Here is a 24226-nt window from a genome sequence, read left to right on the forward strand (position 1 = left end):
GATCCAAGACAGGAGCTCATTGATTGACCAAGACTCGATGACAGAGCAGCCTACCATTCAAGCTACAAGTGGATGATTCGGAATGGTTTACTATTCCGTAATGACAAAATTTGTGTACCACAGATCCCGGACATTAGGTCCAAGATTCTTAAGGAGTGTCACAATGCCCCTTCTACTGGACACCCTGGGGTACACAGGACATTATCGTTAGTGAAACACACTTTTTATTGGCCAAAGATGAAAGGGTATGTAGAAGATTATGTTCTCAAGTGTCAAGTTTGTCAAGCAAATAAAGCTGAACGCTTTAGACAGGCTGGGTTGTTGCATCCTTTGCAATCCCAGGTAATAAATGGGAAAGTATTTCCATGGATTTTATTACCGAAATGCCAAGAACACATCAAGGCCACGATTCTATTTGGGTTGTGGTAGATCGCTTGACAAAAATGGCTAGATTTTTACCGACCCGGAAGACCACTACAGCTACACAATTAGCAAGGCAGTTTATCGAGCAATTGTTTAGATTGTACGGGTTACCGTAGGACATAGTCAGTGATACGGACTCTAAGTTTACGAGTGATTTTTGGAAACTTGTTTTTGAGAAGTTGGAAACAACTCTGAATTTGAGTTCCTCAGATCATCCTCAATCTGATGGCCAGACTGAAAGAGTGAATCAGATTGTGGAGGATATGCTTTGAGCATATGTATCCAAAAGACAGAGTTCATGGGAGGATTATCTTCCTATGTTAGAATTTGCATATAACAATACTAAGCATACGAGTACAAGTTTTAGTCCTTTCATGCTTATGTATGGTTTTCAACCTAGATCACCTGTTACAGTGGGATTCTCAGGACTTCAACATGATGCAGCACGTAATTTTTTGCAAGATATGCAAGAAATGTTACAAGTTGCGAAGGAATCTATTAGAAGTGCTCAAGACCGAGACAGATTTTATTCTAATAGACATCGTTCACCCAGAGAGTTCTCTGAAGGCACGATGGTGTATTTGCCAGTTCCGAAAGATTCCGAGACTTTACGAACAGATAGATCTCCGAAATTATTCCCTAGATACTGTGGACCATTTCGTATTACACGACGGATTGATTTAGTTCCATATGAATTGGATTTGCCTTCTCATGTGAAAGTTCATCCTGTATTTCATGTCAGTAGACTTAAGGAAGTACTGGGTGGAACAGACCAATTAGTTACTCCTCAAGAAATCATAGATGTCGAGGACATGACATTTGTTCCACACGAACCTGAAAAGATTCTTGGATTTCGTGAAAGAAGATTGCGTAACACACTTATCACGAAATACAAGATCAAGTGGAAGGATCATGTTGAGGAGGACGCTACATGGAAGACATTGACTACTCTTCAGAGAGATTACCCTGGCTTTTTAGTGAGCTCAGGAGTGAGCTCTTAGAGAAAGGGGAGTATGTCATGTGCACAGTGTGTATCTACCGTGTACTACACGCACACAAGACTAGCTTCGAGGTTGGGGAAGCTTGGAGCTAGGCAGACTCATTGGCGAGCTGAGTTAGGGATAGATTAACGGACGCGCATCCAAGTATGGATGGACAGGCGCCCAAGTGTGGACGTCCGATGACCGGCCAAGAGCCTATAATATTGTGGACAAGGTTAGTCATTAGTCATATAGAGTCTCGCGTGTCTGTGTGAGAGCTCTATGGTCAAAAGCCTGGATCTAGTGCAGACGTGCACCTGCTTCATGCAGCCGAGGCCGGCAGCAGTCTCGAGGCCCGCAAGGGTAGCTTCGTGGTGGCGGTATGGGACGTCACGAGATAGAGATTGGTCAGTACATCCATCTAGTTAGCTCAGCTCATGGCTCGGTGGGGACAGCCAAGACTTGTGGGCTTGCCCACGGTTGTCAAGGTTGGGAGATGAGTCAAGCCTGCACCCCCATCATGTTTGTTTGGTTTGTTTGCAGGTTTTGAGCTTATACCAGGAGCGTTCTACGAGGAGATCCTATGGGGATTTGACAATATCCCCAAGCCCTTTGGCTACCAACACATTACGAATCATAAAACTCCACAAGGAGAAGTTGGTTCCATCTGACTTATCCTCTTGGGTACCCCCAAATACATCCTGTGCATGTGCCATCACTGCTCAACAATGCAAATAGCCCACTGCTCTATTGCAAATACAAGTGCTAGAGCAAGAATCTCCAAGTTGGAACTGTGTGCCTGCAAGCCTGCAAGAGTACTAAACAATAATACAAAAGCTCCAATGCATTGCATCTAAAAAATATGTGATGACTTGAAGGAGCACCCTTTTTGTCAATGCACCATGACCCGTAAGCCACCAATGAAGTGCCGTAGTCTACTTGCGCCACCTGGTTGCTACTCTATGCAATGCATGACACCACCTGCGCCGCCTATGCAGCAGTGAAGTCCATTCCCCCTGCCCCTTGCAGAACCACTCGCTGCCTTGCAACGCCCTAGTCAACTGGACGCGCCTCTTGCCCAGCAACTTGTGTCGTGGAGTTGCGAGCCTTGCGTGCCCTGCAACCAATTACCGCCCTTGCAGTGCCACTAGCTAGCCTCTTGCCCTGGAGCCGCCTTGCATGCGTGTACTAGAGACACCACAGCCGCCTGATCACCTGTCAAAGCTGCACTTCCATTTGGTACAATGCTGCGCTGCCACCCATCCCAACTACACCTCCATCTAGTACATAACCGCTTGCTCTGGAAAAATGCAAACAGAGACAATACTACTAAAGCTGAACTGCTGCTAACCTTGCTCTGATACCAAATGTTAGCTATGAAGTGCTTGCTGCAGGAGGGGGTTTCCCCCATATTGCCTATCATCCTCGAGGATATGAACTCCACTAGTGATCCAGTCCTAAGCAACAGTACATAGGATTGTAGGAGATATGCACAATTGTAGTGGAATTGTATGTAGGAATTAGGAAGTATTAGTGCTAGGCACATTAGGCCTTATAGCATTAATAGTTTAAGTTGTTTTTAAACCTCAGAGGTCACTTACACCTTTCTAGGGACACATGGCACATTATGGTTGGACCCTTGATTTAGGGGCCTTTACTTTAGTTAATGCAACATGCATATAGCTTTGCATTCTCCTAGTAGTAGAGCTCCATCACCTCCCCCACTCATTGTACTTATTGCACACCCAAATTCAGCTTTTTAGTTCAGTACTTTTTCATTTTGTTGGGATGACAGAGGATACCCCACACAGGTACACTGATTTGTCTCGTAGGCCAAGTTCGGTCTTTTGGAAGACGTTAATAAAATCTTTCTTTCTTTCTTTCTTTCTTTCTCTCTCTCTCTCCCTAGCACAGTGGACTACCTTGTGGGATCTCCAGCTTTGGCACACCTCCCCGACTTCTCCATCCCGCTACCCCCCTTTGAGGCTGACCATGCCTACCTCTCTTTCACTCTTACCTGCACACCACCCGCCCCTCCGCCACCACCCCCATCTCACATTACACTCAAGTCCTTTTCGATCACGAGCTTGACCTTGTTTACTCCAACCACATCTACCGCCAACTCCAGGATGTGGAACCTACTGCCCCCCTATCCACCCTCACATCATAGCTCACCACCATCCTCCACACATCCACCACCACTTCTTTCATCTGCACACGACGGTCTACCGCCAAGCCGCCTTGCCGTTCCATGCCCCAGAACTGTTGGTATGATGACGAATGTCGGGCCACAAGCTCCCGTCTTAAGCATGAGGTACGGATCTATGCTCGGAAACAGGATGAGTTATACCGACTTTTCTTAGGGCCGAACTGCAAAGAGGCGTAGAGGAAACTCCGAGAACATCGCCCTCCCACACCAATCACCTGCTCGGACACATGGCACTCCTATGCACACTCCCTCTATCATATCCCCCATCAGCCACCCCTACGCCCACCATCAGATCCCTGTCCCACCACCTCCATCTTCTTCACAAAGGGAATGGTCCTCAAGGCCATTCGTAGACTACGCAATGGGCGAGCCCAGGATCATGAGGGACTCACTGCCGAGTACATCTCGCATGCCGATGATACCCTGGCACCCCTATTAGCCTACATGTTCAATAGAGCCCTTTGTGAAGGATTTCGACCCTCTTGGTCCACCAACACCATCACCCCCATCCTCAAAGCCGGAGATCCACTTGATCCAAATAATTACAGGACGATCATTGGCCAAACTCTATGGATTAGTGCTAGAGGCAGAGCTCAATTCATTGAGGAAGATACCAGTGGTGAGGTTGCAGGTGGTGTTGCAAGTGGTTCTAGCTCGGCACCTTGAGCCAAAAGAACTAGTCTTCCAGTGTTCAAGAAAGGACATGTACAGGCGGGGATGCAAAAGGCTGCCATGAAAGAGGCAACGAGGGAGTTGATGAAGTTGTTTATTCAATGTGGATTATCCTTCCACATTGTCAGGACTCCTCGATGGAAGAAGGCAATGAGAGCTATCTCCCGCATTGGGTGTGAGTGGGATGGCCCCTCCTACGAGACATTGCGCACTACTGAGCTTCGCAAGGAGCAACTGGCTGTGGAGATGGAGATGGAGCCTCTCAAGGCCACTTGGGCAAAGTATGGTTGTACTTTGCTTTGTGATGGATGGACAGATGTGCGGAAGAGAAATGTGTACAACATTCTTGTGTCCTCCTGCAAAGGCACAATGTTCATTCATGCCATAGATGCATCGGTGCCAGGGATAGTGGTTACAGGGGAGTTCATTATGTCCCACATGCCCCAGGCAATCAATGAAATTGGGCCTGATAACATTGTGCAGGTGATCACGGACAATGGGTCCAATTGTGTATCCATGGGCAGGATGTTAGAGGAGGAGTTCCCCAAGATTGTGCGGACACCTTGTGCAGCACACAGCCTTGACTTGATGATTGAGGATGTGGGGAAGCTTGATTGGGTGAGCCATGTATTTTCAGCTGCATCTACCATGGTGAACTTTGTCACCAGGAGGCCAAAGGTTTTGAGCATGTACAGGGCCAATAGTGATCTTGAGCTTCTAAAGCCTTCCAAAACTCGGTTTGCATATATGTTTATTGTGGTGGAGAGACTAGTGAGAGTGCGACATGGCTTATTACGCACTATTGTGTGTCGTGAATGGACAGCATGGGAGGACAAGGATGAGCCCAAGTCTATAGCATTCTCTCGTATGGTCATGAGAGATACTTGGTGGCAGGATGCAAAGGGACTTGTGAAGGCACTTCAGCCCATGTTTAGTGTCCTTCAGCTCACAGACATGGAGGGGAGTACCATTGGGCTGCTTTATGAGTTCATGGACAGAATTGGTGAAGCTCTCAATGATTTCACTACCTTGTCGCGTGACAGGTGCTCACCCTTGGGCTTTAACTTTAGTCTTTGAGTCTTTCTCTTGAGTCTTCCTATAAGTTATTTTATAAATCTTGATCTCTTATGTATGTCACATGTAGAGTTCAAGATATTAAGGAGATCTGGAATCGGCGTTGGGATTGGTTTCATAGGCCAATCCATGCTGTTGCTCACATTTTGCATCCCCTTTGGAGGAATGAGGAGCAATACCTCAATGAGGAGCTAGAGTCAGGATGGATCGAGTACATTACCAAGTTGGTGGGAGTGGGAGGTGATATACAGCTTATGAGAAAGCTCGAGGATGAGCTTCTCATTTACCGCAACGGTAGCCATATGTTTGGGCGAGCTACTGCATTGCTCAGGGAGACACAGTTGGAGCCAGTGTCTTGGTGGGAGAAATACGGTATTGGGACACCCAACTTGGTAAGGTTTCTTGATTCTTGAATCTTGTATCTTTGTCTCCTATTCTTTCAAAATCTACATTCAAATGCTACTCTCTTTTTGACTCTAACTTAACATTCTTTTTTGTACAATGTAGAGACGGATTGCATTGAGAGTTCTCTCCCAGGATTGCAATTCAGGGCCTTGTGAGAGGAACTGGAGTACATGGGCTCTTTTTCACACGAAAAAGAGAAATAGACTCTCCTCAACACAATTGGAGAGGCTTGTCTTTTGTCATCGCAATCTCCGATTGCTAGAACAAAAGGGTCATCCCATTGAGCCTCGCCAAGTGAATCCAGATAAGATTGATATCATGAAGTGCAAGGAGATTCCCGACATTCCTCAAGAGGAGAGAGACATCTATTCTATGCTCTATGAGGAGATCATGGCTCCAGCTCGCACTACACGATCTTCTTGAGAGGCTAGTACTAGTGGTACACCTGCACCTCTAGAGGATGAGGCATTTGAGGACTCGGCTACCGGCAGTGACCTTGAGAGTGAGGCTGCAGAGGCAGAAGATGCAGATGAGGATGAGCATGAGGATGCAGATGAGGATGCAGATAGTAGCTAGCAGCTGCCAGTATCATTTTATTTGGACATGTTATTTAGTTTGAACTTTGGACATGTTATTTATTTTGATCTTGGATTTTGAGGCTAGTACTAGTGGTGCACCTACACCTCTAGAGGATGAGGCATTTGAGGACTCGGCTAACCTTGAGAGTGAGGCTGCAGAGGCAGAAGATGCAGATGAGGATGAGCATGAGGATGAGGATGAGGATGCAGATAGTAGCTAGCAGCTGCCAGTATCATTTTATTTGGACATGTCATTTAGTTTGAACTTTGGACATGTTATTTATTTTGATCTTGGATTTTGAGTCATGACTCATCACCCACGTGGTGATCCCTTTGATTTCTGTTTAGTCATCAGTGATCACCCACATGATTTGTGATATCATCATATCTTACATGTATTTTGTTTTTATTGAAATGAATTCAATGTGGTCTCTTATAAGTTATGTCAACAATTTTTTCTTTTGTATATTTCAAGTTAAAAATATACTAGCTTTTTCTATTTTGTATGAAACCTTTTTGTACCCGTTTCTTACCTTTTATGAAACGTTTCAAAACGTATGAAACCCGTTTCATACCTGCCGTTTCAGAAACGCCTGGCAACACTGAGTGCTTCCAGGCACATTTCCAAGAGCCGAGGACGAAGGGTTGGCTTTTTGACACCCTCGTCACACCAGCCTTGATGTATGGAGCAGCCTTCTGGGGGCTAGATTTATCCAATGAGGATTGGCAGCGAGTTGAGAGGCCCCAGGTCATGATGTTCTCCCGTATGATCCGCAACAAACTATCAATCCCACACTAGGTTATCCAGGAAGGGTTTCCTACAACCCTGATGGTAGTTGATGCACTCTTCCAGACAGTCACATACCTCCATCGCATCAATCACATGGATCCCCTCAGGTACCCGAGGCTTGCCCAAGAGTCCTCAAGACAGCTAGCACTTAAGGGCCACTCTGGAGTACGGTATGCACTAGTTTCCACTTGGTTCTCAGTATATGGGCTCCGCATAGACCGCCTACCCTCCCTTCAGTAGAGTTTGGAGTCCCCTTTTCTCCGGCTCTCTCACGAGGATACCAACAGGGTTATCCGGTTAGATCTTCTCAACCTCTACACCCATTGCACATGGATCAGACCTTCGGAGCTCCCCACAGAGATGCACTTCTATAGAGATCACTTCCTCACAGTCACTGAGGATGGATTCATCTAGCAGCCGGGCTACTTGATTGTTCACATGTCCCATGCCATGCGGATTGCGATTTGGCCACATAAGGGTTTCATCCCACCGCCTCAGAGTGGAGACAAGGTAGAGCTGAGTGCATCTTCAGAGCCGGGAAGCTCATACGGAGACCCAGAGAGGAGAGGATCTGCCGATTATGCCACACAAAGGTTGAGACGGAGGAGCATTACACATGTCGCTGCCCAGTATACTATGAGATCCGCAAGAGGTTCCACTGTCTATTTCGTGAGGGATTTGGTCCACTCTCCAAGCTCATTGACTTCCAGGACTAGCGTTGCCTAGGCCTCTTCCTGCTTGAGCCCCGCAAACACAGGGACACCTTGAGAGAGCTTTGGCCCCAGCCACCCGCCCCCTCCCTCGCCAGCCAACCATCACCAGTTTCTTCTAGACCCAGGAGGTGGAGGACACCAATATAGTGGATCTTGTTGACCCTCCACAAGCTGCTCCGGACCTACCTCGCCCGAGAGGACTTACCTCGGACTGAGCCTCCGCACTCCAGCGTGCCCGATGCCCCCACCCCCCCCCCCCCCCAAGGTTCGGCCAGGATCACCTCATCAGCTCCAGATTCAAGACATGCTCTACCGCCATCGAGCTACCTTTCCATGTGACATAGCTGAGAGAGACCTCTCGGCCATACTCATTAGCCCCATGCTTGATGTTTTCGAGAGTGGTATACCATCTACTCGGAGCTGATGCTGCTCTCATGTTTCTATGTTCTTAGGGCTAGATACTTACCTTCAGTTCTTTCCAGACAGTGTATCAGATGTCTCACATGGTTGTAACTTTGGTCTCATAGGCCACTTTGGCCTTTTGGAGACGTTAATATAACATTTCATTTCTGGCATGTGCTCATCAAGTTCTGTCCACTACCTGTGTATGTGGGGTATCCCACCCCTCCTGCCTAGCTTTGAGCTCCCGACAAATGGGACTAGTTGGGAAGACTAATTTGGAGGATCCAGAGCCGTATAGAGGCAAGCATACTCATGGGAGTAGCTGGCCTTACATTCATGCTTGGGATGCCCCACCATATGACAAAAAAAGAAGCACCGTTGCTCTTGTCAATGTTTTTTTACCTCTATAGAAGACAATCTCCCTTCTCGAATGCCCTGACTGGCTTTCTGATCCGGGGCCAGCTATGGTTGAGCCCCTGAGGACTTAGCGCCACTGGTGCCAGAGGACTTGGTGGGGGTCTAAGAGGAACCCTACCCCAGTGTCTTACAACCTTCCACATGCCGCGTATTTTTTTTCTGTTTTCAAGCCAAGGTCTAACACGGCTTTAGAATGTCACCCATAGACTCAATTAGAGACGCTTTTGTCATAATTCCGCCCATAGACTCGGGCAGAGAAACGCTTTTGTCATATTCAAACAAAGAAACACTCCCACAGGAAGAAGACTTGAGGTTGTCTTGCTTGGGCTTGCCATGGTTGTACTTCATCTTCATGTTCTAAGCTAGCTGCACGGCAACTGCCAGTGAAGCTAGCCACATGGCAACTGTCAGTGTCTCGGGATTCGAACTCCAGACATCCCACTGAATCTGATGGTCTAACCCATACAAAAAAGCCCCTAACATGATGCATTCTTGCTCGGATCTCTGAACAAAGTAGAAAACAAACTGATGAAGCCATGAACAAACGACATTTGCATCAAGGTCAGGGTCATACTTTACTTACTAAACTGTATCTGCTCAGATCTCTGAACAAAGTAGTAAATAAACTGATGAAGCCCTGAACAAACAACATTTGCATCAAGGTTCGGGTCAATAAACTGATGAAGCCCTGAGCGAACGACATTTGCATCAAGGTTAGGGTCATACTTCACTTACTAAACTGTATCTGCTCCAAGGTGCCAGTAATCTTGATGGTTGTGGTGCCAGTTGAACTGTGGGAAGTAAGGCTTTAGCGATGGTGGTGTTGATCTGCCATGGTGCTGAGGTGGTCATCCCACTCTCGGCAAACGATGCTCCCTTCGTCGTCCTTGGCCTTCTTGACCTCTCATAGATGGTCGGCTTCGCAGATAGCTCATTGGCCTTCTCGGCCCCTCATTGATGGTTGGCTTCACGGGTAGCTCATAGTCTCTCCATCTCTAAGATACACCATCTTCAGCCTCCTTTGCCTCAGCTACGAGGGTAACTCCCAAGTGCTTGGCCTCAGCTGCGAGAAATGCTCGCAGCTGCTCCATCTCCATGGCACATTGGTGGTATTTGTTCTCGTTTCTATCCCCCCGGATCCACGTGAGGCTTGGGTTGCAATGCTGGAAGTACTGATTGGAGTGTGGACTGAAGCATAGATTGCATCATAGCCATGTAGGTATCCATGGAAGGGGAACACTCGGAGTACAAGCTTGTTGTAGAGACACACGAGATTCTGGCTGCCCCCTCTCTACCTTGGATACTTATAGTGGAATCATTCATGTTTGTGCCCTAACATAATAAGACCATCCACTAGAGGTGTGGGAGGCTCTTTCAGAGGCTTCCTAGAAGGCTCGCAAACCAGCCACCCGTCAAGAGATGGGAGCTACTCTACTGAGCTACCCCAAGCCTGAAAACGAACCATACAAATAACCCTTGTGAGATAAAAAATCAGCACCTCTTATCCCTTCAGGATGAGGACGGGTGGGTGCAACAAGGAAGCCTGCAACACCAGAAACAACCCAAAGACTTCTTTGACTAGGTGAAAAATTTCAGCACCTTCTCTTATCAAAGTCAAAATCACAGATACCTATTTAACATGCACCTATGCAGAAGCGTTTTTGAGATAAGATTAACGATGCAATCACACTTGCTAAAAAATAATCATGCAAAGAGATTAGGATTTAGAAGATACACAAGAACACAGTATTGGGCCCCAACTGCCCTCTCAAGGGCCCGCATCACTGGCCAGTGTATTTGCTCGGATTATGGTACTTCTATGATGCATTATGCTGCTATCCTGGCCACCTCCTATATGAGCACCTGTATGGGCTGCGTTTTGATGAAGTTGAACTGATAATGAAGTGTGTTTTGGGCTGAGACCCCTTCTGCACACGCATGACCTGGTCGCCCTCTTGCTATGATGTGTTTCCCTCCTTTTCTTTCCCTTCATGCTGAGAGTAGATGATGGCTATCAAGATGATCTCTTCGGCCTCAAGTCAGCCATATATATAAGCATCCAAAGGGCTAGGGTGGGCACAGGTAGCCTCAAAAGGTGTGCCTTTAAGTCACTTTAGATAGGCGTCTTTTACTGCCCCCCCCCCCCCCCCTTTAAGTCCACTGCCCCAATCTGGTCCACCTTGAAGGGTGCTCATGGGCTGTCTACAGCCATGGCCCCAAAAAATGACCATTAATAGTAACCACATAAGTGCATGCTTTTACACATGGCCAGACCTGATTGCCCAAGACTTGGACAAGGACTTGACACTAACTTAGGCTTCCCAGACACCGGACCAATGTGCCTAATAAGTGTCCAGTTGGGCTTGTACAAACATTACATCTTGCAAAGAGGATTACAAAAGACTTGTGCCATAGGCACAACCAGACCAAACCCTAATGACCTAGATGTTGACTCACAGCCTGTCCCTTGGACTAGGGCTTACAACATGCTCAAGGCCCATCAGAAAAGGGATCCTATATCATAAATGAAGGAGAACGTCCATGTGGCACCCTAGGACAGATTGTGCACATGATATTTTCCTAGCCATCTTTGGAAATTTGGCATCTTCAAAGTCCATTTTTAGGGATGTGGACCAGCCCGGTGTGCTTCATGTGCAGGTACACTGGCTGAATTCATAAGTTGATGCAAGGTATGGTTAAGGTAAACTTTAAGCCTTTTCTGTAATGTGAAATGGATACCTTCCACTTGTTCACACTCGATCCAAATCCAAACCCAGGAAGATCATTGTGTGGATGACCACCCCTCCCAATTCAAGTAAAAACATGTTGAACTGCTCTTAGCTCAGTGCAAAACAATCCCTTTTTGTAGGTGTTTCTATATGCAAGTGTTCATAAACAACTTTCCACAGTTTAAACTGCAAATGTTTGGCATTTAGTATGCAGACATTGCATGTGCATTATGGCACAAGGACCAACATGCCCAACACCCGTTAGAAGACGAGATAAAAGATGCCTACTTACATTATTACCAACACAAAGACCAGCATGCCCAATACCCGCAAGTAGACAAGATAAAAGGTCCCTACTGCAAAATTTCCAAAAACTGAAATAAATGCAAAAAAAAAAAACTATAGGCCAACGAATTCTAAAGAGCATGCCCAGGTTTTCATGAACAACTAAACAATTTTCATGGATAACCACAAAATGCCATTATCGTGCATGAGTGCACATGCATGGGATAGCCTTACAGAATGAAATTCACAGAAAATGGAGCTTGCAATGCAGAAAAGAAGTGGTTTTTACTTACAGGGAGCGTTACATACACAGGAATATATGGAGTCCCTAAGTAGTCTCTGCTAGACTCCACGCTTGTCATTTGTCTCACCTGCAACATTAATTCAGAAAACAAGTCACATGTTACGCAATATGGATAACGAATAGAATTCACAACACAGGGCCAAATCACCACCATGACATCATAAAATTTGATAATCTTCTACACACAAACTATACAAAGACCAAAAGAGCTTTACCTGAAAACTCCAAAACTCCTACAAAGAAACAAGGAGATGTTTTAAGAATAAGTGGCACCTGATCTTCCTGCAAAAAGAGTTTGCCATTCATGTTTGCTTTGTAGTTCCCAGCCTCCCTCTCAAGGCTAGTAGAAAGCAGATGTAGACAAGCTTTCGAGTTATATTGTCCCTGAGCTTTGCATGTAAGATTCTCTTTCATCTTAACCAGCTCAGCAGGCTTCATATCGCCATCTGAAGTATCAGATAAGAGCACTTTCTGTGGACAATTGAATTGCCCAGCAGAAAATCTGCTCCCACTGGCAGGAGAAGAAACCCACGTAGAATGTGCCTGCAAGGATGTAAAAGAATGTCCGAGTTGAAGTTCAATAACACCCAACCTTGTGAAGGACGAAGTTCGCACAGGGATTGAAAAACTAAAAAGTATGGAAGAAAGCTACACAGCCATGAAGAATACCCACACCAAACTCATAGGAGTCAAATGGTATTAAAGAGTACACACAACAACTATGAATGTTTTCCTTTTCTAAATCATATAAGATATTTACTGTGCACAGGATAAATATTCTACAAAACGAAATACATTCTCCAAACTCAAAAAGTAAAAAAATTTAATTTTGCAAGTTCCTCAAAGCTTTGAAACGCCACTTAAGGCCATCGTAAAGAAATCCACAAATTATGGAGACGGCAGTGTTCATTTCGAAACGCCACTTAAGGCCATCGTAAAGAAATCCACAAATTATGGAGACGGCAGGCTCTATGGACAGGCTTGATAGCACATTCATAAACAGCTGCCCCCACCCATCATCAGGTACTTATGTCTTGTAAAGACTTGAAGAGATGGCTTCTTACAAACACTGACCTTGAAAGCTATGCCAACAATGATTTGTTTCATGTCTTTCATCATTTCACTCACCAAGAGAGTTTCAGCTACCTGCATTTGCAACCTTCACTTGCATACGGAAGGCTATATAAACAGCTGTCTGTGAATGAGCTAGTCACACAGACACTGAGAGCAGGCTGCAGCAGGTATTATGGTTGCACAAAGATATGAAGCTCTGACAGGTAGGGTGAATGCCATGGGCATTCAAGCTTAAGTTAGCTGAAAACGTCACACACCTACAATTAGTCAGATCCACCTGGCAGCAGCCGACAGGCACCAGAGGCAGGTGGCCAACATCATGAACAGCTGGGCAGCATCAGATAGACGTGGGCAGCAGAGGCAGACTGGTTGGGTATGTCACGTGGCAGTCAGGATGGCCAGAGTGCATGTTCTGGGCTTGTCTTGGACCCCCTTCAGCAGACCTACAACCTGTAGGTCGGCCAACTAAGGCAGATGGGCACTACACAAATTTTGGTTGAATATTCATTTCCTCATCTCGTTTCTTCCAAGCGATTGAGCCTTTTGTAGAGCATTTCTCTAGTCAACAGGTGATTGAGGGTAATCTACAGCAGTGATTGGGCTGAGATCAGAGATCTACATTTCCACTTGATTATATGGTCAGCCACTAGTATATTCACTAGACCAGCACTGTAACCCCACCAGCCTCTACTCCCCCATCTACAGGCCTACCTGGCAGACCACCCTCCAGAGGAGTCACCCTGGACAGAGCCATTGCCATCTGTAGAGCGAGACGCCCACGACCACGAGGATCACGTCCACAACTCCCTCACCATCAGCAGATTCGAGCCATCATTGCCCGCCACCAAAGGAGTTTACCGCGACGATTCATTGGTTCAGCTTTCAGCTCTTAGCTCTCTTAGGATGTTACTATTTTCATTCTTTCTTTCAGATTTGTTATGATGAGACATCATCATCATCAGTTGTACCTTGTTTCGGTCTCATGGGCCATTTCAGCCTTTAGGAGACGTTAATATATCTTTCTTTCTTCTTGAGAATATCCTTTAGCAACTAGTCCGTTTGACTTTGTACACCCATTTTGTACCAATAACATTTTTACTAGGATGTAAGTCAATAAGATCAAATGTACAATTCTTGATAATGGAACTATATATATCATCATAAGGCCAGATAAATCTGAACTTACGAATAAATTTAAAAGAAAGAAGAGAATCACTAAAAACAAACAAATCAAAAATAGGAAAGCTTAATATAGAACACCTGAGAAGAAATAATAATAATAATAATAATAACTTACAAAACTAGACAAATACATAACTAAATCACACACACCCACATACACACACAAATTCTTTATTGAACCACAACAAAAGAATTTCTAACAAACAAGCTAAACAAATTTTGAATGACTAATTAGCAACAATAATAATAACTTGCAAAACTAGACAAATACATAACTAAATCACACACACCCACATACACACACAAATTCTTTATTGAACCACAACAAAAGAATTTCTAACAAACAAGCTAAACAAATTTTGAATGACTAATTAGCAACGAATAAATTTAAAAGAAAGAAGAGAATCACTAAAAACAAACAAATCAAAATAGGAAAGCTTAATATAGAACACCTGAGAAGAAATGTTACTGATCATAAACTTCCAAGTATCCGGTTGAATCTTAATTTCCAATCATTCCTTCATCGGAGTATCTATGGCCTCATTGGCAACCAGAACGCTCACCACCTGTTCACTCAGGGGCCTTTTCGATAGTTCCTAGCTCATAGTACCCGGCAAATATTCACTTATAAAAATCAAGATGGAATCCTCGTTGAAGATCAGCAAGATCAACCAACAGATCCATATAAGAGAGTTATGGACTCATCAGTTAAGGACCAGCAGGTCAATCAACCAGATCCATACTCCGTTTCAGAAAACAACTCTTACTCCTCCTTGTTCCAATATCTTCCACAACGCACGTGTGAGTATCTTCGGTGACCCAGAGCCTGAGCACCGTATGGTCAGCACCCTCTAGGATCCTTCGCAGTACACCTAGCGCTTCACTCATAGGCCGCTTCCTTGGTCCCTCATCCACCGTACCGGAAGCTCACCATTTAAATCGAACCGAGACTGGTCAACAAGACCTCGACCGACCTTGCTACGCGAGACGTCAGCTGTTTGCAAAACTAGACAAATACATAACTAAATCACACACACCCACATACACACACAAATTCTTTATTGAACCACAACAAAAGAATTTTTAACAAACAAGCTAAACAAATTTTGAATGACTAATTAGCAACGACAAAACAAACTTTAAATGACTAATTCACTAAAATAAAACAAGCAAAGACAAGAATACAAAAAGTGTGAACTTTACCTCAAAGATTGTCCAAACATGAAGTATAAGATCATCAACTCCATCATGGATAGCATCAACTAGGTGCTACGACATCCCTACTCACGTCATCAGTGCCCAAGTGTAGGTGCACGTTTACATATAAAAAAATTGTCCTAACCAAGAGGACACAATTTTTATACAGAGACCAACGAGCCGAGCTTCTACCACTTCTCCAAAGGTGAAGGACACTATATTCATCGTGCATGGCCTTTTGCCAATGCCATAGTCACAGGGGACGGAGGGGACGAAGCGTTGGAACGCCGGGATCGCGAAACGGGACGGCGCAGGGATGGGGACGGACGGACGTCCCTCGACGGACGTTTCTCACAGGGGACGACGAGACGGGGACGGCGCAAGGACGGGGACGCCTGTCGGGGACGGCGCTGTGCGGGGACGACAAAGAGCCGTTGCGCTTGCTGTTGCTGCGTTTTTGACCGTTGCGCCTGCCTGCCGCCTGCCTGCTCCTTTCGAGCCGTTTATGGCTATTGGGCCTTGGCTCTTCTAGCCGTTTATGGCTGTTGGGCCTTGGCTCTTTGAGGCTTGGCCCTCTCTCTCTCTCTTGCCCTTGAGGCTTTCCTCTCTCTCTCTTGCCTATCTATATAAGAACAAGCCTCTACAAGGCTACAAGCACACACAAGTTCACAACTCTCAAGGCTCATTGCTCAAGCTTTCAAGGCTCATTGCTCAAGCTTCTTGAATCTTCTCTCTTCCAACTTCCAAGTTCCAAGCTCTAGGGCCTAGGCTCTCCCTCAAGCCTCAAGGAATTGGGGGTCAAGGTATTTCATATGTCCTTGAATAGCAAGTAGCACAGTAGCCATAGCCATTCCCAAATCAGAGTGAGAAAAAGGAGGAGGGGGAGACAAGGATTTAGAAATGGCTATGGTGTTGTATGCTCAGCAGCTCTGCAGATCAATGAGAAAAAGGAGGAGGAGGGGGAGACAAGGATTTAGAAATGGCTATGGTGTTGTATGCCCAGCTCTACAACATCTGGGCATACAACACCATAGACATTCCTAAATCAAAGTGAGAAAAAGGAGGAGGAGACGAGGACTTCCAAAAAAAAGTGATTATCTAAGTAGTAGATATAGTTTACTTAGTTTGCTTTAGTAGGTTATTTGTAAATAGGGCTTGAATAATGCACGATTATAAAGACAGAAAGGAGTCTTGACTCTTGAGTCTTCGAGTCTTCCAACTTCCAAGCCTCTAGGCTCTCTCTCTCTCTCTCTCTCTCTCTCTCTCTCTCTCTCTCTCATTCCTCAAGGAAGGCTCTCTCTCTCTCTCTCTCTCTCTCTCTCTCTCTCTCTCTCTCATTCCTCAAGGCTCAAGAGTCAAGCCATCTTCAACCATGGCATCCTCCTCACGTGCCGGGGCTTCTCGTAGAAGGACAACGGGATGGACATGGTGGGAGGAGGTTAACTACACCACATCCGTTCATGGAGGCGGTTCTCGGCCATGGGTATGCAAGCTTTGCCCGTACCGGCGAACGGGTAGCACCGACAAAGTGCGAGCCCACCTCTTGCATGAGTGGGCATGAGGTGAGGTTTTGCACGAATGTCACGCCCGAGAAGAGACGCGAACTTCTTGACAAGCTTAGCGTCTACGAAGCGGTCGAAGCGACAAGAAGGACACCACGAGTGGCCGTGGATCCCGCGACGATGGGGAGAGAAACTCAAGCCTCTACAATGGAGCCATGTGGTGGATCAGGATCATGCACACCATCACCTTCACCATCAAGTCGGAATGCTACTCCATCCACAACACCGGCACCCTCCATCTCCAGGGCCTCTCAATCATTACGTGGCCCACGGGAACAATCTACACTTGGAGAGAATTGAAACCCCAAGTTGAAGGAGGAGGTGGATATGGCGGTGGCCCGCTTCTTCTCCCACGACCACATTGCCTTTCAAGCGGCTAGGTAAGTGCAATCGATCATTGCCAATTCATCATTCATGTTTTCATCATCCTAGTCCCCTTCTCATTAGTAAATTACTTTCTTGAATAGGTCGGAATACTTCAAGGTCATGGTTAAGAAGATTGGGGAGTATGGCTCAACCTATACGCCTCCCTAATCCGACAGCTTGCGCACTACATTGCTCGACAAGGAGAAGCGCATTGTAGAGCAAGTGGCCGACAACACAAAGCGGCAATGGGAGAGGAACGGAGTCTCCCTCATTGTGGATGGATGGAGTGACACCCGCAAGAGGAGTATTCACGGCATGGTTGCATATTCCCGCGGAGAGATGTACTTCATCTCATCTCATGATGCATCCGGCACTGGGAAGAGCGCGGATGTGCTTGCGGTGGAGTGGGCTACCACCATGGAGATCGTTGGCCCCGAGCATGTAGTGGGCTTTGTTGCGGATGGGGAGCCTTCCAATAGGGCGGCGGGAGCTATTCTCCAAAGTATGTATAGACATGTCACGGTGTCCTTTTGTATGGCTCATTGCCTAAACAACCTCCTCAAGGACATCGGGGCATTACCATGGATCAGCCCGCTCATTGAGGAGGCCAACACCATGGTCTCCTTTGTCCTCAACCACCAAAGACTTCGGCATGAGTTCAACAAGAGGTCCTGTCTCTCTCTCCTCAAATATTCCGACACCCGGTTTGCCTACAACTTTCTCATGTTGGGCCGGTTGAAGGATTGTAGCGGTGCTTTGAGGGGGCTTTTCCTTAGCGACGAGTTTGTCGCCATGCAAGAGCCCATACAAACACTGGCCAAGAGTGTAGGCTACGAGCGGATGACGCCTCTTGGTGGGAGCGTGTGAAGACCACAGATGCTATGGTGAGGCCCATAGTCCACCTATTGAGAATTGTAGACGCTATGCAACCATGCATAGGCAAGGTCTACGAGGCCATGGATCGCATGATAGAGAAGTTGAAAGACTTCGTGCCTGACAAAGACAGATACGAGGAGATCCATGCCTTGTGTCTAGAAAGGTGGAATTCCTACTACTCTCCATTGCATGCAACAGCTTATGTGGTGGACCCAGAATTCCAAGGCAACAAGCAGGAGAGCGACCGGGAGGTGAGCGCTGGATGGAGGATCATCTTGGATCGTCTTGTGCCTGATGCATCGGTTAGGCGCAAGATCAAGGACCAGCTTTCGATGTACAGGTCATTTCATGGCTCCTATGGTTGTCATGATGCATAGGTTGACCGCTCCAAAGTTGGTGCTGCTCTATGGTGGGAGGACTTTGGTTCAGATGGACCAGAGCTGCAACAGCTTGCCATCCGCATACTTAGCCAGGCCGTCAGCTCCTCTTGCTTGGAGCAACTTTGGAGTACCTACAGCCACATTGCCTCTAGGAAGAGGAACCGACTTGGGGTAGAGCGTGCCAATGACCTTGTCTTCGTCAGCGCGAACTTGCGAATGCTTTGCAAGAGCGTGACCAAGAAGACAGATTCCTTCACCGAGTGGGAGATGAGTCAACAAGAAGAGCAACAAGAGGATGAGGTGCAGGAGCAGGAGCAGCATGCCAGTGAGGATGAGACTGAGGATGAGCTTGATGCTTCTTTGGCACAAGCTACCCATGACCATGAGGCGAGCACTTCACGTGGATGATCATTCATGGATCATGATTCATGGGCGTTACTACTTAGCTCTAGCCTCTAGCCTCTAGTCTTCAGCACTTTTTTGTCATTGACTCATTTGAGTCCCTCCATGTATTTTGCCTCCTTAAGGCTTAGTCCTGACTCTTGAGTCATGACTCATTTTGTATCTACTTCATTATTAATATGACTCAAAAGCTTACCATTTTAGTGTAAATTTGTGCTCATTTTGATGTACTTCCAAAGTAGAATAAGTGTAGAGTAGAAAAATTTTAAAAAAAGTATTTTTTGAGTGCCGTTCCCCCCCCGTCCCCGTTCCCTACTTATGGCCGTCCCCCGTCCCATCCCCGTCCCCGTCCCCCGTCACCGTCCCCCGTCCCTTGTGACTATGGCCAATGCTCATTGCCTTGAGCCTGCTCATTAGAAGCTAGCTCCTCTAAATCATACAAACTACCCATACAAGCATAGTCACTCTCATGCCTCCTTGGTTCACCTCTTTTGCCTACCCTTGTCCTGCTTTCCAAAGGAGCTGAAAGTTTCCTATCTTCAAGGGTACGAATCAACATCTAGGGACTGATTTAGCTGCTTGTATGTCGGGGCTGACCTGAATATTCAGCAAAGATTACATCTCCACTAGTAAGCACCTTGTGAACAGCAAGGTCATATAACCTGTACCCCTTACTCTCACTACTATAGCCCAAAAAAGATACAGTTCATAGCTTTGATCTCCTCTTGAGGTACATGTGCATATGCCAAAGAACCTGAAACTAGCCTTCAGAAACTTGACGGGCGGTGAAACAAACACTCGCACACAAAACACTTCAACACCTTTGAGGACCTAGAAAAGGAAAACAAACAGGGGAAGCTAGAGTGCTCCTGCAAACAGTACACGGACACCGATTGGCCCCAAATCGCAGTGGCGCCCCTTGCGGTATTTCTTTACTTGATTAAATTTGAGTACAAAGTACAACTTGTAGAATCCTCCACCAACACGATCCCTTGTAGTTTCACCAAGGTCTTCCAAATGAGTGCTTAGCAAGCCTTACCCCATGTATTCTTCATCAAGGGTCATTCGCAAAGCCTTAACCCTTGATCTTTGTCTTCAAAAAGCCTTCAAGCTAAGTGCTCGAGGACCTCGCACACACTCAAGGCTCAAGACTCGCTAGCCAGCACCTCTCATGGCACCCTCGCTCTCTTGCAAGTCTACCTTGGTTGTGTCCCATGATCCAAGTCCTACCACTTGCTAGCCAAGACACTTTTCATAGCACCCTTGCTCTCTTCGTAAGGAGATGAAACCGGCTTTCAAAACAGCTTCCATCGTGGCCTTCCCATGGAGTGTTTTTTGAACCAAACACTGCAGCACTCCAAACGAACAAATTTTTGTCTCCATAAAGGCTCATGCTGCAACCCTCTTTGCGCCTGACCATGAAATGACTCTGCAGTCTGCCTCTTAGCCACATCTCGCCTTCTCAGTCAGTCCCGAGAGCATAGATCCAAAGAGCGCCAAGTAGCCTCTCAAGCTCACGAGGTTCGGTGCAACGCTAGCACAAGGTAGATGAAGGCGCATGCAAAAGGGGAGAAAAGTGATGATGGTGATGCCGGCCTGCTCCACGCTGCAGAAAGCCGCCCCAAGCTAGCTTTGCTAGGCTTTTGTGCTTCTTGGTTGCTGGCGTGGCTATCTGCTCCACGACCAACACCCGGTTGGCTCGTTGTTGTGCGCCCATCCCCTGCACCGCCTTCCCAAACCTGTGGTATGCCTGCTTTGGCTTGCTTTTTGGCGACTGGCTGCTGTCGTGCACCCCCACCCGCGATGCCTTCTCTCAGCCCTTGCGACTAGCTACTGTCGTGCACCCCCAGCCAACTCCTTGCTTTTTACCATGTTACCTCTCTCTTCTCACTGGCACCAACACCAAGGTCATGGCCTTGCCTTGCCTACTGCGGTGCCTCGGTTGCTATGCGCCAACGACCAGTGTTCGCTTGTGCTCTCTGGCGACCAGCTATCCAAGGAGAAGCGTGCCACACACACCGACTTCACCACCCTTCTCCTTAATAAGGAGGCGCCTCATCCTGCTTTTCTCCAAAAAGCAAAAACTAAAAGCAATAGCCAAAAAGCGCATCCTTTATTATTTTAAATCATCAAAGGTTATAAAACCTTATAAACTAAATCCTTTTGTACCAAAGGTTATAAACCTTTAAACTTAAAATCCTTTTGTCCCCTTCACACTTGGGACTGTCCACATATGGGTTTCCTTCTCAATTCCAAACGGATGCCATTCACACTGTCCACCATGTCCCCGTGCCCACCTGCATACTATCCAGAGGAAAACACAGGATCGTAACATACCCCCCTCTTGAAAAATAGCAAGCGTCCTCGATTGCACTCAATGGCACAGTAAGACATCTTCTGAGGAAAGAGTTCCCATATGACAAAATCAATGGCTCTCAAATGCATCTGGGTGATGAAACAATCATCCTGGACAATAAGGCCACACCATCACGTCAAAGTGACAAACAACTCTTGCTTGTTCTTCAGAACATGCAGCAAAAGTCTACTAAAACCAAGTGGAAACACGTAACATGTGTTAGCCAAAAACAAAACCATGCATCATTCTACATATGACACATATATGCATTCGCAAACAATATGCTCCTCAAGATGCTCTACCTACTCCAAAATAACAATCTAAGGGCTGCTCGCAAGCCTTACGCCCATGGACATCCTGCAGGACCCATGACTGATGGTGCAACATGAGCATATGAAAGCACTCAATGCATCCAAACAATACATCCACTAAGTACTTCCCACATATGTCTCATGGCCATCCCGCAAGAGTCACACCCAGTGGTGCATCCATGAACATAATAAAGTACTTGATGTATCATATATACATGCATCACACGACACAATCCAAAGTATTATCCAATGTATTCTCAAGGGTACCAGGATCCAATGGCACCAAAATATAATAATACCTCAAAAAGTGTATGCATACATGCACAAATAGAGTTCGATCATTATATATCCATGAACCAACCCAATTCTAGGACTGCTCGCAAGACTTATGCCCTTCATGAGTCTCGAAGTGTTAGCTCAGGTTGCTGCAGACTTTGAGCTCAACCAAACCATGCCATTCCAAAGGAGATCAACTCCACAAATAGCATCATCTCAATATCCAATTGACCAATCCTGTGGTCAAGTACAGCCAAAACCATATGACAAAGATCAATGTCCCAATCGTCCTCAGTCATACCTTAGTTCCAAAGGCAGAAACCATCTCTGTTACCCATAGATGTAGACTGGCGGGGAGTGTTCAAAGGACAGCTCACGCGGCAAATCCTGCCCAGGTCTTGACCAGCCTCGGTATGGTTAAAATGGTGCGCTTCCGGTACGATGGATGAGGGCCGACGAAGCGGTCCCTGAGTGAAGTGCCAAGGCACCTAAGGAGGATCCTGGAGGATTCTGACCAGGCGATGCACGGGCTCGCGGTGCTCTGGAGATGGACTTATCTTTAGTCCATCTCCTATATTGTACATAAGTCATTGTTAATAGAAGCATGGTTTTCACTTTAAAAGTGTAGTACATTTGTTTTTTCTAATGAGACAATGCATAGTCCAGCTCGGAGGTAGCTTCAACTTCATTGAAACCTCGTTAATCTTTCTCTCGATGGAAAGAGGTCTAAAGCTCTTCAATGATAGCTTTGGACATCGCTTGCCCACCTGTTTCAATCTTTGCTTCATGATTCGAAGATAAACCCAATCGCCTTCCGAGAACTTCATATCCCTTCGGTCTTTGTTGGCATGTCGAGTGTAAGCCTCCTATGCTTTAGCCAACCTGTCTTTCACTGACTCCAAAATCTCCTGGTACGACTCCTTCATTCTGTTTGCTTCAGGTACTGAAGACAAGGTTATGATTGATAGCAACTGGAATGGTCTTCCAAACACTGCTTCATATGGAGTCCTGCTAATAGCTGAAGAAAAGGAATCATTCAAAACAGCTTCAACTAAAGGCAAATAAGATTCACACTTACCTTGCTGATCGTGGACATAACACTTGGGCACATCAAAGGCCAACTAGTTGTAGATTTCTGTCTGGCCATCAGTCTGTGGGTGAAATGCACTGGAAAAATTCAATTTAGTACCAAAGTCATCAAACAATGCCCTCCAAAAATGACTGGTAAACTTGGCATCTCGGTCTGACGCTATAGTCTTAGGGATCCCACCAATCGGGTACAAATACAAAATGAACAAATGGACAACATCCTCGACAGTCACATTGGCAGTGCAAGGAATAAGCATAAGAAATTTTCTAAATCTATCAACAATAGTCGAGCACTGAGTATTACGCTTACCTGGACTAGGAGGCAGATTCGTGACAAAATCCATGGATATATCTTGGAAAGGTCTTTCGAGAATCGGTAAAGGCTGTAACAACCCTATCTTCTTCCCACGACAAGCTTTCACTTTCTGACACATGTCACATTGTTGCACATGTGCAAACACATCTCACCTCATTCTTGACCAATAATACTGTCTTTCCAACTTCTCCACAGTCGAATTCATGCCCCCATGACCACCAGTGATAGCGTCATGGGCATCATAGAGAAGAGCTGCCATGAATGACTTCATGATACACAATCGGCCTTTGTAGAAAAGCCAACCATCACGTATCAAAAAGTAGCATGGTCCTGTGGCATTGACCTATTTTGGCTGAGATAAATCTCTGCCCTTTACCTTCAGCTTTCACCCTTGCGTTAGCTTCTCCCTTGGCTGTCCGGGCCCTTGAGATGCTTCAGCACTTTGTGAAATATGAGATGAATGATTGAATTCCAGCATTGGGTTTATATACGCCTTATTGCATCCAATTGGCCAGTTCTACAAGAGTCGGCTGGCAAAAAAATAGCTCCATGACTGCTGAAATAGCAAATAATGCTAAAAATACCTGTGTTCACACTATGCACTGGCTGGGCACTTGCGCATGGGCTATGGGCTGCTGGGCAGCCTGTGTGGGCTGTGTCCCACACCTGCCGACAGCCCCTGTAGGGCCTGGGGCCCAGTCGGCTGGCTGTTTACAGGCCATAGTGCTGGCTGACAGCCCCTTCCAGTCCTACACATGGCTGGTGGGAACAGCCGGGGCCCTCCTGGCCTCTTGGGGGTGGTTCTACACCTCCCCCATGCCCACATTAATGATCCTGGGTGTTAGATCTTCTTAAGTG

General features: G+C 46.3%; 2 protein-coding genes across 4 annotated transcripts in view; one reads left to right on the forward strand and one right to left on the reverse strand.

Moving 5' to 3' along the window:
- Positions 1–24226, reverse strand: part of LOC147605499 (beta-amylase 2, chloroplastic-like) — a 75258-nt gene that overhangs the window by 28335 nt on the left and 22697 nt on the right. For all 3 annotated transcript variants that reach the window (XR_015265169.1, XR_015265170.1, XM_086793446.1), the window contains exons 4-5: positions 12255–12524; positions 11971–12048 (exon numbers count right to left, since the gene is read on the reverse strand). Coding sequence is in view for 1 of the 3 variants with exons in the window: in XM_086793446.1 (XP_086649572.1) it covers positions 11971–12048; positions 12255–12524 (348 nt within the window). In the remaining 2 variants the exon portion in view is untranslated. The remainder of the gene's footprint in view (positions 1–11970; positions 12049–12254; positions 12525–24226) is intronic.
- Positions 4933–6289, forward strand: LOC147605500 (uncharacterized). The gene is made up of 3 exons (XM_086793298.1): positions 4933–5327; positions 5429–5750; positions 5866–6289. The coding sequence occupies exons 1-3, from the start codon at positions 4933–4935 to the stop codon at positions 6184–6186; spliced, it is 1038 nt and encodes a 345-aa protein (XP_086649424.1). The 3' UTR covers positions 6187–6289.

Source organism: Cibotium barometz, chromosome 59 (genome assembly GCF_041138505.1).
Source record: "Cibotium barometz isolate CiBa-2024 chromosome 59, ASM4113850v1, whole genome shotgun sequence".
Classification (NCBI taxonomy): domain Eukaryota; kingdom Viridiplantae; phylum Streptophyta; class Polypodiopsida; order Cyatheales; family Cibotiaceae; genus Cibotium; species Cibotium barometz.